This window comes from Silurus aristotelis (assembly GCF_946808225.1).
Source record: "Silurus aristotelis genome assembly, chromosome: 1".
NCBI lineage: Eukaryota > Metazoa > Chordata > Actinopteri > Siluriformes > Siluridae > Silurus > Silurus aristotelis.
This window is the reverse complement of record NC_139574.1, coordinates 10,314,409-10,328,909: the sequence shown is the minus strand read 5'-3', so window position 1 is coordinate 10,328,909 and position 14,501 is coordinate 10,314,409. Positions and strand designations below refer to the sequence as shown.

Below are 14,501 nucleotides of genomic sequence, written 5' to 3'. Positions count from 1 at the left end.
TGGCCTTTAAGGTGTGGCAGATAAATACAACAAAATAAAATGATACGACCGACATAAAAACTGGTATTTTCTAAATATAAAAATAAACGTGAATCCACTGTGTTGTTTTTTGTTCATTTTGCTCGCTTGGGGGTTTAAATTTAGCGGTAATGTATTATGTGTTAGGGGCCGGAGCCCCTTTAAAAAGGTAGAGGATGTTGATGAGACATGTAACCGAGGGAAGTATCTTAACATGCATCAAGAGTGAGTCATAGACAGATGTGGTGGAGAGAATCCGGTAATTTTTCAAAATAAAACATCGTCAGAATCAGATAATAAATAAAACGGAAGTAATGTAAGTTATGTATTCTTTCTGTGCGGCCCGGTACCAATTGACCCACGGCCCGGGGGTTGGGGACCATTGTTATACAGTACAAGGTGTAGTTGTCTAAGGCTGGTTATTTATCTATGTGTAATCCAACCAGCCTAAAAGAATATGCTGAAGAATGTGTACATAAGAGCTAAAAACTGTATAAAGTTTGTCTCCTGCTTAAGCAGGCACTAAAGGCGAGCAGTTTATAGCATAGATTCATAAGAGCATATAAGAAAAATACAAGTTGATAGGGCCTTTAAGTCGCTTCATAACGAACATAGAATCATAATTAAGGCTGATGACTGGAACACAATAAAGCGCTTCTGTACTGGTTTCATTAATAATCTCAATGCAGTACAGTATAGTTCTGTGTAAATGTTATACACTATATTAGGTTTGTGGACACCTGGTCATACTATGGTATGTGCTTATTGATGATGTTCAGCCATAAGGGTGTAAGTAAAGTCAGGTACTGATGTAGGTGAGGTGAGGAGGTCTGGGGTTCAGTCAATGTTGCAGTTCATCCCAAAGGTGTTCAATAGGGTTGAGGTCAGAGCTCTATAGCAGGAGATCTTCCACTCCAACCCATCTAAAGCATTTATTCATGCAGTTTGCTTGGTGCACAGGGGCATTGTCATGCTAGAACAGATTTGGGTCTCCTAGTTCAAGTAAAGGTAAAATTTCATGCTACTGCATCCAGCCTTTGCAATAGTGTGCCTGTAGCTTTGTGATCACAGTGTGTAAAAGAACCACATATGGTTGGGAAAGTCAGGTGTCGCAATACTTTCGTGTCCATATAGTGTATGTGTAAGAAATGTAGCATGTTTGAATTGCGTATGTTATCAACCCTGATTAAAATAAATATGCTTTCTATAGTGTGCAGGCATCAAGAGTGCTCACTGAGAACGGTGTATGGATGGGAGAAGCTGTGAGAGGGATGAAAGCGATATAGATTTTCTAAGAAATGTTACCTAAATCCATGCTCTTGGATTTGCGCGTCTTGATGATTTCAAGTTGAGCAGCGTCTCCGTACTGTTTGGTCCGTTTCTCCGACATGCTCTGCCTGCCAAAGCCCTCCCTCTGAAACGTTCCATCGGGGTCTGTGTCTGGACTCATTGAGCTAGAGAAAAATAGAGAGAGAAAGAGAAAGAGAGAGAGAGAGAGAGAGAGAAAGAAAGACAGGCAGAATTTTATTTGCACAATCAATGCTCAAAGCACCATATCTGCCTACTTGATCCCTGATTTCTCCCCATTTCATCACTCTGAACGATCATATCTATTTGATTCCATTTTTGTAAAGCATGACTGCGGTTTGTAATTAGCTGATGTGAAGCCAGCACAATTTTCAAAAAGAGATGACGGAGTTTAGCAACAAGAGGCTTATAAAACAACGTGTGTCTAAAAAAAAAAAAACCTTCATGCAAATGAGAAATGAAACAATGTGAGAAATGTAAATTGTATTTTTAAGCTGTGTAGGTGAGCATATTAAAAAGAATGACTAAACAGTGTGTGCATGTTTACACTGCACTACAGTGATGAAAATGCCGGTATATGCTGTTTGGAGAGATAGTGTGGTAAAAGGTTAAGGTGATGGTATAATAAGCCGTGGTTATTAAGGGGATAAAAAAAATAAAATAAAAATAACCGCGCTCCTTCCTCCGTTAACCATGCGAACATCCTTCATAAGTGAGACAAGCCGCTGCCATGAAACGCTACTGACAGGAGGCTCCACGGGAAGACAAGAAAGAAGATGGATGGATGCATTATTCAGGTCCCCACATTTCTCCCCTTCTCTTTGTCAGAGATTCACATAAAAACAAAAAACAAAAACAATACAAAAAAGAGACATTGATGCTAAGCTGATTTTCACAGTGGGGCGTGTGCTCAACGCACAAATACACAAAATAATGGAAATAGTTCTCGTGAGGAGGCTGAGACAAAGAAGAAGAATAATTACAGATTGTCTGCTTGTGTGTGTGTGTGTGTGTGTGTGTCGTGTTCTAATAAACTGCTATGACATACCCATAGACTACAGCAGGTACTACATGTTGATATTTGATACACACAGATATAGAAAGCACTTGCGGACAGACAGACGAGCATGTGCACACACACTCACACCTACACACACATACAATCCTCAGTGGAATATTACAAGGTGGAATAGGTTTTTATTTTGACCCACATTTCACTTGTGATTAATGACTCATATCACTCCACAGTATAATTGGCCACTCTGCTCATTCACACTCAAGTATGTTATTACCAGTGAACACACAACTTAGAGTCACATTTTATTACCAGCACGCACAGAGGAACAGAGGAACAGAGGGGGGAGAACAATTATAAACAGAAAAGTTGAGTAGCAAAGAGATGAGACCAGACAAGAAGAGGTGAGACGAGAAGTGAAGAGAAGAGAGCATACAGAAGAATACAGAAGAGAAGAGCATACAGAAAAATAAAGAAGTGAAGTGAAGAGAAGAGATAAGAAGAGAAGTGAAAAAAAGAGAGCATACAGATGAGAAGAGAAGAAAAGAGAAGAAAAGAGAAGATAAAAAGTGACGAGAAAAGAAAAGAGCATACAAAAGAGAAGAGAAGAGAAGAGAAGAGAAGAGAAGAGAAGAGAAGAGAAGAGAAGAGAAGAGAAGAGAAGAGAAGAAAAAAAGGGAGCATACTTAAGAGAAGACAGAAGAGAAGAGAGCATAAAGATGAGAAGAGAAGAGAGAAGAGAGCATACAGAAGAGAAGAGAAGAGAAGAGAAGAGAAGAGAAGAGAAGAGAAGAGAAGGAAAGAGAAGAGAAGGGAAGGAAAGAGGAGAGCATACTGAAGGAAAGAAAAGACAGACAAAAAGAGACGAGACAAGAAGAGAAAAGAGCATAGCGAAGAGAAGAGCAAACGGAAGAGAAGAGAAGAGAAGAGAAGAGAAGAGAAGAGAAGAGAAGAGAAGAGAAGAGAAGAGAAGAGAAGGAAAGAGAAGAGAAGGGAAGGAAAGAGGAGAGCATACTGAAGGAAAGAAAAGACAGACAAAAAGAGACGAGACAAGAAGAGAAAAGAGCATAGCGAAGAGAAGAGCAAACGGAAGAGAAGAGAGAAGAAGAGAAGAGAAGAGCCACAACATAAAAATTTATTAAAAGCTAATCTAAGTATTATTTTCTATAAATTCTCCATTAAAGCTCGGCGGTAATCATTGAGATGCACTAAATCACAACAGAAAAGTGCAGGACGAAACATTTCCGAGCCTCTCCTGATCAGTGATCTAATTAAAAGCGCGTTTTTCATGCGCAGCCCATGTCTGAAATGTGCAGCTGCATTTATGTGTAAAGCTAACGTATCTGTGATAACTCTTCATAATTAAAACACTAAGAAAGCCATTACTGGCTGTCAGCTCATTTAGGTTCCTGTTAAATCTCATATTAGCTATTAAAATGACATAAAATCCTCTTAAGCCTCATTTGCGGCGCTTTTCGGAGCTCACGGCCTCCTGCTTCTCCTGCATCCGCCCCAAACTCCTAAACGAACAAAGTGCTGAGGCGGCCGTTAATGCCGAGGCTTCAGTCTTCATCTGGTTCCTGTGTGTGTTTGTTTTTTTTTTTCAGGTTTAAAAGTGTCAGACTCCGCTTAGACACCCGGAGCTGCAAAAAGCCTCACGCTCTAATGCTTCCTCATCACAGCTTCTTTAGCTCTTCTCCATGCATCAGCCACATTTTTCTCCACTCGTGATTCTCTGGAGCAAGGACACGGCTGCAATTTCCAAATTACTTGTCCACCTGTCGAAATTACTTGCTAGCAATCTAGCTAATTCACAACACAAAGTAAACAATAGAACTGAATCCAGCCTCTAAACTGGCTGCGTAGACTGACTTGTTTATTATGCAATTATTTACTGTTCGCTTTTTTTTTTTTTTGGAGTTGTATATATAAAAAAAACGACGCTTGGTTCTTGATGAAATAGGAAACAGGTTGTCCTTTCAGAGGTCAACTAAACACCAGTATTTCTGCTACTGGTCAATAATGCTAATTTTCATGCCAAAATCTATTCACACGATTGATCTCAGCAAATACTGATTGAACCTATGTAATTCAGATTCTTAATAAACTGCTGAGCCTTTATTTATACAGACCAGACATAACCTTTTGACCACCTGCCTAATATTGTGTTGGTCCCCCTTTTGCTGCCAAAATTAAGCATTAACAGCATCAACTTCTTCAGCAATGTGAGCTACTGGAGCTCGTCTGTTAGATCTGATCACATGGGTCAGCTTTCACTCCACATCGCATCAGTGAACCTCGGCCGCACATGACCCTGTCGCCGGTCAACCACTGTTCCTTTTCTTAGACCACTTTTAATAGATACTGACCACTGCAGACCAGGAACATCCCACAAGAGCTGCAGTTTTGGAGATTCTCTGACCCAGTCGTCTAGACATCACAATTTAGCTTGTCAAATCCTTACACTTGCCCATTGCCATTGCCACACTTGCCCTGCTTCTAACACATCAACATTGAGGACAATATAATCAAATATATCCCACTTACTAACAGGTGCCATGATAAAGAGATCATCATCATATTATTATTATTATTCTTTTGGCTGCGCCCGTTAGGGGTCTCCACAGTGGATCATCCGTCTCCATCCCCGCTGTCCTCTACATCTACCTCTTTCAAACCAACTACCTGCATGTCTTCCCTCACCACATCCATAAACCTCCTCCTTGGTCTTCCTCTTTTCCTCCTTCCTGGTGGCTCCATCCTCAGCGTTCTCCTACTGATACACCTCATGTCCCTCCTCTGCACATGTCCAAATCATCTCAATCTCGCCTCCCTCACCTTGTCCCCAAAATGTCCTACATGCGCTGTCCCTCTAATAAACTCGTTTCTAATCCTGTCCATCCTCGTCACTCCCAACAAAAACCTCTAAATCTTCAGCTCTTTTTGGGAAGTCGGAGGAAACCAGAGATCCCTGAGGAAAGGGTCTTCTAAGTCCTGCGGGAACATACAGGACTCTGCATATCTGAGCTTTTAGTGACATGACAGCTAGCGACAATGTGATATGAAGAGTGTAGGTGAGTGAACCGAAAATGAAGAAAACTTCATGAGGAAGTGAGTGGGCTGCTCAGTTAAGTAGCAAACAAAGTCGAGTCAAAAGAAAAGCAACTGTCAAGGTGCATTTGGGAATCTGGTAGCTGTGTACTGAGAAGAAGAAAACTATCACAGGGAGAACAGGAAAAAAAAGAATCCGAATTTTAGACTCGCCTGTCGTCTGGGAGCAGCAGAAAACCAAGCGTAAAGAGCTTTCCTGGTTTCATCTGCTATTCAAACAGCTCAGGTTTCTGCATGCGTGTTTTTCGCTTTGAAGATGTGCATGTGGGTTATGCTCGCAGCAATGCTATGAGGGGTTTGTTGATTGAATCCCAGTGTATTACAGTCACTGAGTCCAAAAAACAGATGGAGAGAACGAGGGGAAGAGGGAGTGTGAGAGAGAGAGAGAGAAAGAGAGAGAGAGAGAGATCATCAGCTTGATGATGCAGCACCTGCAATGTTATATAGTAAATAATACTGCACACGCACAAGTAAAAGTATTAAGAAGTTTCTGCCTAAAGCAATCAATTTGGGAATGGCAGTGTGTGTGTGTGTGTGTGTGTGTGTGTGTGTGTGTGTGTGTGTGTGTGTGGTAAGCAGCTGGTCATGGTTGCACAGTGTATGAGTGCTTATATTCTCCAACGTAATACAAAAGTTAAATTCTCCCTTGGCAAATAAAATGATTCATCCCTTACAATATCTTACTTTATTACTGTGTGTGTGTGTGTGTGTGTGTGTTTTAACACTGTCTCCTGTTCTGCCACTTGACAGACTGTCAGGCATGTCTCTGAAAATAAGTATCCACCTGTGACATATTACAAAGAGAGAGAGAGAGAGAGAGAGAGAGAGAGAGAGGGAGAGAGAGGGAGAGAGGGAAAGAGGGTGGAAGAAAGAAAAAACGAAAAGAGAGACAGAAGGAAAGGGGGAGAACAAAGGTAAAAAAAAAGAGAGGAGAAAGAGAGGAGAGAGAGAGAAAGAGAGAGAGAGAGAGAGAGAGAGAGAGAGAGAGAGAGAGAGAGAGAGAGCGAATGAATAACTTTAGTCTCGACCACTTCGTCTCCTGCTCTCCCCTTTCTTCATCGATGTTCTCTCTCTCCTTTAATGAACCATACCCTGCCGTACTGCCAGCTCAGGAAACCAAATGGCAAAAGTGCTAATAAGCGTTTAATTGTCTATATGTTCAATCTGCAGACAGCAAAAACGATGGGATTTGTGTTTGGCCGCAAGCTCATATGTTATCTTCCTCTTCCGGCTGATCCCATTAGTGGTCGCCACAGTATATCATCCGTCTCCATACCCCTCTGTCCGCTACCTTTACCTCTATCAAACCAACTACCTGCATGTCTTCCCTCACCACATCCATAAACCTCCTCCTTGGTCTTCCTCTTTTCCTCCTTCCTGGTGGCTCCATCCTCAGCATTATTCTACCGATATACCCCATGTCCCTCCTCTGCACATGTTTAAACCATCTCTATCTCACCTCCCTTACCTTGTCTTCAAAACGTCCTACATGCGCTGTCCCTCTAATAAACTCATTTCTAATCCTGTCCATCCTCGTCACTGCCAATTAACATCTCAGCATCTTCAGCTCTGCTACCTCCAGCTCCACCTCCTGTCTTTTAATAAAGAGCTCAAATGTTTTGTACAAAAAGCAAAATCTATTGTTTCTTATGCAGTAAGAAGAAAGATTTTGGAATCTTAGTGCACATTAATCTGACAGTATGGAGTCCACTGAACACAACAGAACTTCTAAACTGCAAAAACACAAGAGAGTCTGCCGAAATACTAACAACCAATAGTGCAGTTTGGAATGTGTCCCAAGTGCAATTACACAAAGCACTTTCCTCTGTATTATAGAAGCACCATATGGAGGCAAATAAACTCTCTAGAACACTCCAGGTGAAAGATCAAACACTCTCAGATCATCACCTGTAATCTCACTGTGCTGTGCTGTCTACCTGCATCCATCTCAAATCACCTTCTCTAAACAGCACTCAGAGGACAATGTCAGTGAACAGCTTCAAATCTGGATGTAGAGTTAGAGCCCTAATGTGCAGCCCAAAGGTGAGAGTGACCAGCAAGAACATCTTAAGACATCTATGTGCATTAAATACAGCTCCACACATGGATGATGAGGATGATAGACAGAAACTAGCTCACCAACATCAGCTCTAGGGCACATACAGGCCCAATAAATCCTCTGAGCTTCTAGAAAATTCTACATACACATTAACGTATTTTCTAATACTAATACTATATGTTACACAATAACATAGGGAAGTGGAACATCCGTTGTTGAGGCTCCAAAGTTGTTTTAAACCAAAGGTTGTGAGTTAAAATCCCAGCCACACCGAGCTGCTATTCCTGGGCCCTTGAGCAAGGCCCCTAACCCCATAGCTGCTCAACTATATGAATGAGATAAATGTGGGTCGTTCTGGATAAAGGCATCTAAATCTAAACAGTTTTTCAGCTGAAATGTGCTTTTCAACAGACTTGTGTTATGCAGCTGAAAACAGAAACTATGTAAATGTGTGAATATTTAAATGCGGATATTATGAAAAATGTCTAATATAATTTCTCTCTCAGACACGTTCTCTCTTCTCTATTACAATGTTTAAAATGAGGAGGTGATATCTCATTCTTCCACGAGGGAAAAAAAAAATAAAGTGTTTTATAGATCAAAAGCACTTAATGGAAGTGTGTGCGCGCACAGACACACAAAACCTCGTATACTGCGTCTTTGTATAGCTTACTGTTGAGAATCCTCAGTGACAGCAGCAAGTCAGTGAGTCAGTGAGTGTAAACGTGTTGAAAAACATCCAAAGAAATGAAAACTGTGACACGGTGAATCGTAACTGCTAAGGACAAATATATGTAGATCGACAAGTTTACACACAAACACATTTCTACACATTCACAAATTTCTATAATAAACAGCTGTAATGTAAATGTTGAGCTGAATGTCACTTTTGTGAAAAAGAGTAAATAAAAGACAAACCAAAGAGAAAACAGATGCAGAGAATGGTGGTGACATATACATATATTTATTTATATTATGTGTGTGTGGGTGTATTTTTTTATACCCCTCACTCCCTACACATATTGTGCCTTACATACATCTGCACTACTATTTCATTTATGTGTATTTATATATACACCTCACTGTACATCCTTTCTAATATTTTACAATTGTGTGTGTGTGTGTGTGTGTGTGTGTGTGTGTGTGTATATATATATATATATATATATATATATATATATATATATATATATATATATATATATATATATATATATATATATATATATATATATTTAGCTTGCACATTTTTTTCAAATGCCATAACCTTATTACCTTATACTTGTTGTTCCGTTACAACAGTGTCTGCACATTTTTCACTGCCATAACCTTATAACCATTTTCTTGTACTTTTTAACACATCTCTGCATATATATATATATATATATATATATATATATATATATATATATATATATATATATATATATATATATATATATTACATGCTGTACATATACTTACGTTTTTCCTTGCCACAGTCGCCGTGGCAATGCTCAACACGGATAAATACGCATCATTCACCTTTCTATCATTCACATTCAGACAATGTCTGTTGTGTAAAGTGCTATAAAAATAAACTTCACTTGACTTATCTGCCCTTGAATTTGCACAATTGCTACTTTTTGCACTTCTGGTAAATGTTAAACTGCATTTCACTGTTCCTGAACTATGCAACGACAATAAAGTTCTTTCTTTCTTTCTTTCTTTCTTTCTTTCTTTCTTTCTTTCTTTCTTTCTTTCTTTCTTTCTTTCTTTCTTTCTTTCTTTCTTTCTTTCTTTCTTTCTTTCTTTCTTTCTTTCTTTCTTTCTTTCTTTCTTTCTTTCTTTCTTTCTTCAATTCGAGGTGCATCAGTCGACCCAAATTTTTCTGCGGCTGCACTCACCATGTTTCATTCCTTATTTAACTATTGATATATTAACTGATATAAAGGTGCTTGTTCAGACTAGCATTACTAAAAAATGATGCTGAACGGCTCAGTCCTGACATGACACCCTTTCAACAAATTAGACTAACCTGCTCGTCTAACTCTTTTAGAAGTAGCAGAAATACTTTTTGGAAAAATGTGATAAGAATCTATCAGTAATAAGAAGCTACAGCTTCAGACGCTGTTCAGTCTGTAAGCATCTGATAAATGACTGGCAGGTCTATTAGCTCCGCCTTTTAGCACAGGAAATTAAAAATATTTTTTTGGTTTTGTTTCTTAACTAGCACATTGCTGATTTACTTTTCCTCCAAGTTTTTATCCACTGACTTGTAAAACTGATTAAGGGAATTTGTTATTGGTTTGTTAATTGATTTGCGGTCGCTACACACAGTCCCTGCGATTAATGGGACAGCAAGTAATTGCACACATTAACATAATCCTGAATGTCTGTGTCTTGTTTCGGACCTAGTTTTAAATCGTGGGCAATCAATCGGTTTTTTGAGGCCTGTTAATGTCCACATTACTAAGAATCATCTCTTGATGTTCTGCTTGGACAGCCATTTCCTGCGTCTTTCTTCAGGAGAGACTGCATCTCGCTATCTGTACTGAAATCGACTGCAAGAAGAAATCAAATTACTCACCATTCATCTATACGTTGTAAATACAGTCGAAATTTAAAAGCGTTTATTTAAGACACAATAGAAGAGGACTTGGCGGACACGCTGGTGCACACACACACACACACACACACACACGGTTGGTTTTGAAAGCTGCTAAAGTAGGTCACTGTTAAAGTGTGTTGAGTGTGAGTGGCCATGCTCCTGCTAAGTAGTCATCATTAATCTCGTAAACAGCCATGTTAACACGCTAATGAGGAAGATGCAGGGCTGCACCTCACCAACCTTTAGCGGGAGTACACGAAGGTAGAGTGGGATAGGAGGAGAAAACCAAGAAAAGATAAACACATTTATCTACCACTCATTTTCCAGTAATGAAAAATAATAAAAGTACATTAATTCCGACTGTACAGGTAATGCATCCTGAACAGATACAATTAGGACAGAGGATTAAAATTCTTTGAGAAGGCAGACGAATTGGTGAATAAAACATCTTGGGACAAAACAATAAAACGTGTCCAAGTAAGGTAAATGTGAATATGAAGTGTTAAACATGTAGTAAAATGTGGGGTTGCCAGGTTTCAACACTCCCCCAGCGGTGGTCATTTCTAAATTGCAGTACGTATATGCAATATGTGGAAGCTATATGCAACTAAAATGACAAACTATTCATTTCTCTTCAATTGGAGAACACGATGTGCAGCTGGGGAACAGTCTAAAGATCCATGAAGTTACTGAGCAACTCAAGGACTTTGAGGATGACTTTGAGTGCTTTATACTTGTCACATGTACTTTACTGCACATTGAAAATCTTGCTTCGTATATCCCAGCGATGTTAGGAAGCTGCGGGTCAAAGCACAGGGTCAGCCATGATACGGCGACCCTGAAGCACTGAGGGTTAAAGGCCTTATTCAGGGGCCCAAGAGTGGCAGCTTAGCAACACCAGGGCTTGAACCCAAGAACTTCCATTTAGTAACACAGAGTTACCACAGTCGCCACTGGCTCTCTCATTAGGGAATAAACTTACAATTATAAGGAAGAAAGTTACAGGCACTTAACTGATGCACTGTTCTATACAACTTTATAACCGCTTTATCTCTGGAAAGCTGCTTTGAGACAATGTCCATTGTTAAAAAGTGCTCTACAAATAAAAATGAATTGCATTGAACAAATGAACTAATTACCGAACTAGTACTGAGCTCCGAATTCAAATCTGTCCATCTTATTTCTCTATAAATAAAAACATCTTTCTGTATTCTCAAAAAAATGTTGATTTGATATTCCATGATTCCATGTGCTCTCCAGTCGTACAGTTAGTTCTGATGTCATGACAAGTGATCGACTCCAATCTTTCTGCAAACCTACAGTACATGTTATAACATTTTATTAGATGGCTAAATAACAGTACCATGATTCGGGAAAGACATGAGTGCTTTCAAACATAGCTTACTTCCACACACACACGCCTTAGGTCATTCTAAATTATTCATGTCCAAAAAGCAAAACATGCATGTCACCTTCCTTACTTCCCCTCTCTCTCTCTCTCTCTCTCTCTCTCTCTCTCTTTCACACAAACACACACACAATCCTGATGCCTCTCTACCCTACATTGCTGAATTTAAATAAACTAAAAGTAAACAGGAAGTTCCAGACTGTGTCAAAATGGACAAAAAAAACATTCACTGTGACATACACTGTAAAATACCATCTTGGTCTACCTGTGTGTGTGTGTGTGTGTGTGTGTGTGTGTGTGTGTGTGTGTGTGTGTGTGTGTGTGTGTGTGTACACGAAAAAAAAAGGACAGAGAGGAAGGTGACATGCAGGATAGGCTTTTTAGGCATGAATAATTCAGATTAACCTGAGGCACTGTTGCCCCTCCAATGAGAAACTGTGTGTGTGTGTGTGTGTGTGTGTGTGTGTGTGTGTGTGTGTGTGTGTGTGTGTGTGTGTGTGTGTGTGTGTGTGTGTGTGTGTGTGGCTGTACAGCAATCCATAATTTAATAATTGAATGGATTCAAACTTTCAATATTATACAAACAGGAAAGAAAGCAGTCATTTATAATCAGCGACATGGGGGACAAGGGAAACTGAATATGAGGAGAAACAATTGATCTGAGCCACTTGCTTTAAAAGCCTGCAGTTTTAATCACTAAACTCACTAACGCTCGCTCGCACACACGCACGCCATATCTCAGACTAAATATAAATGGGTGAAGAGTCTAAGACCTACTACAGTACACCATTTATTAATTTATTTATTACTGGTGCCAGGGTCTCCTTCATCAGATGATTCCTTGTAGTTCTTACATGTGTTTTTTTTTTTTTTTTTTACTTTGTAAGATCAACAGATAAAAGAAAGACTTCCAGTAAGTTACTGTTTCTATTCCCGGCGCTTCCCACAGGCCGCTCGGCAAACGTTGCACAGCAGTTATAAAAACACGGCTTGAGCAAAGTGTGGGTTTAGTCACCTCGTGTTCAGTGTGAACAGGATTTATATTTGGAAACCTTTGGCCTAGACGTTGTACAGTGCCCTCATATTTACCGCATGAGAAATAAACAGCTACTGTGGTCCAATTTGGTTTGAAGAAGAAGCTTTCTATCATGCTGAAGATCTCTGCTGGTATATAAAAAATGTTTCCCAGACGTGCACTAATATATTAGGAGTTACTATGGGGGAGATTTAAGCCTCAGGGTGTAGAGATAAAAAAAATTTAAAAAAGTCTCTAATTAAAGTTACACGTTCTGTGACAAATCAACACAGCCCGAATGAGAAAACGGCGAGCTGCATTGTGATCAGTCCTGAGGACCTTTATGAGATAATATTGTTACAAGGTTTATAGCAGAAGCTGGAGTTTTGCTTTGGGTTTTACATCAGCGGGATCTACAACTTCCCTTACAGGCGATGTGCTGTAGAGGTTTATTACTTTCATCCACCTTATAGCGATTCTTTTTTTCAGGTCATTATATCAGATAAACATTTCATATAGGTATAACCTTGTAGTTATTAATGTAGTCCATCTGTTGCTTTCGCCTTCCATCAGCTGGAAAAGAACAGCAATGAGCAAATATAATACGGCTGGTTTTTCATTCCCAGCACTGAGCCACGTTCTCATGATCGTGTGTATGAGATACTGGTATGAGTCAGTACACACACACACACACTCTATACTTACTTACTTAATGCACCAGTACTGCACCAGTACTAAACAAGTCTTTTTTGTAGCAACCTACGAACTATAACATACTGTAAATGCATTTAAATTCAGTTACAGTCATATGCAGCTGCTCAGCAGAGGTCTTCAAACTTCAGTGTTTTTTTTTTTTTTTTAATCCAGTTTCAGTACAATCCAGTTTTATTTGTACATCACTTTTAACAATGGACAATGTCCCAAAGTAGCTTTACAGAGATATGAGGTTAAAAAGTTGGAATGTACACGTTTAATGCCTATAGGTTTGTTCATTACAATTGTAAGTTTGTACCTAATAAGTGAGCCAGTGGCGACTGTGGCAAGGAAAAATCCCTCAAATGGTATGAGGAAGAAACCTTGAGAGGAACCAGACTCAAAAGAAAACCCAACCTCCTCAGGGTGGCAACGGATGTCCATTTATTATAGAGCCATCATTGTTGAGGTGAGATGTTCGACGATGATTCATCCAATCTTAATATCTCAACTTAATTCATTAGAAAATATTGCAACAGAAATATTTTGTTAATTCGGTGTCAAGTTTAAACCCATACCTCTATAGCGCCACTAACAGGATAAAGCAATTCTCATCACACCTGAGGATTTCGCAATAAACAGATCATGTGTGATGAAGCGTATTTGAGTAAACAGTTGGAAACTGGAATAAGCTCCATTACAGAACACCAATGTTTAGTAATAAAAACTCATCATTTACACTTTTTTCCCATTATTACACATAATGACAACAGAATTCTAGGTCTAAAACTACACCATCAGCCATCCTGGAGAAACATTCTTCATCCTGAAGAATAAAAACGTACTTTAATCTTGATACGTGCATCAATCTTTGAACACGATGTAGTGCCAAGTCAGGACACACAACATCATCTGACAGCATGAGCAGCAAATACATCCATAGGATACAACAGTATAATATACACATTTGCATCCACAAACACTTTTACATCAGAAGGACAGAGTGAACGTTAGTTCTCTGCATTTTCTGAAAATGTAGGTGACCCTGTCTTTGTTATCGTTTTTTCTTTTTCCCCCTCATGCTGGCATCTATTCTCTATAAAATGATCTATAACACAAGCTGGTTTCTTGTGAACCCACGTTAGCCTTACACACAACTATTTGATCTGCTCTACACACCTAGCTGATTCATCCTGAAACCCTGCTTGTGGAGCAGCTTCGCACTAAACAGGGTTCCTAAACAATCTGCAAATGCATGAGACTACCGTGAATGGTTTCGGGGGG

General features: G+C 39.4%; 1 protein-coding gene across 6 annotated transcripts in view; it reads right to left on the bottom strand.

Annotated features, from left to right (window-relative positions):
• Positions 1–14,501, bottom strand: part of pard3aa (par-3 family cell polarity regulator alpha, a) — a 395,018-nt gene that overhangs the window by 128,652 nt on the left and 251,865 nt on the right. For all 6 annotated transcript variants that reach the window (XR_014534054.1, XM_083544220.1, XM_083544221.1 and 3 more), the window contains one exon: positions 1,324–1,472. Coding sequence is in view for 5 of the 6 variants with exons in the window: in XM_083544220.1 (XP_083400346.1) it covers positions 1,324–1,472 (149 nt within the window). In the remaining variant the exon portion in view is untranslated. The remainder of the gene's footprint in view (positions 1–1,323; positions 1,473–14,501) is intronic.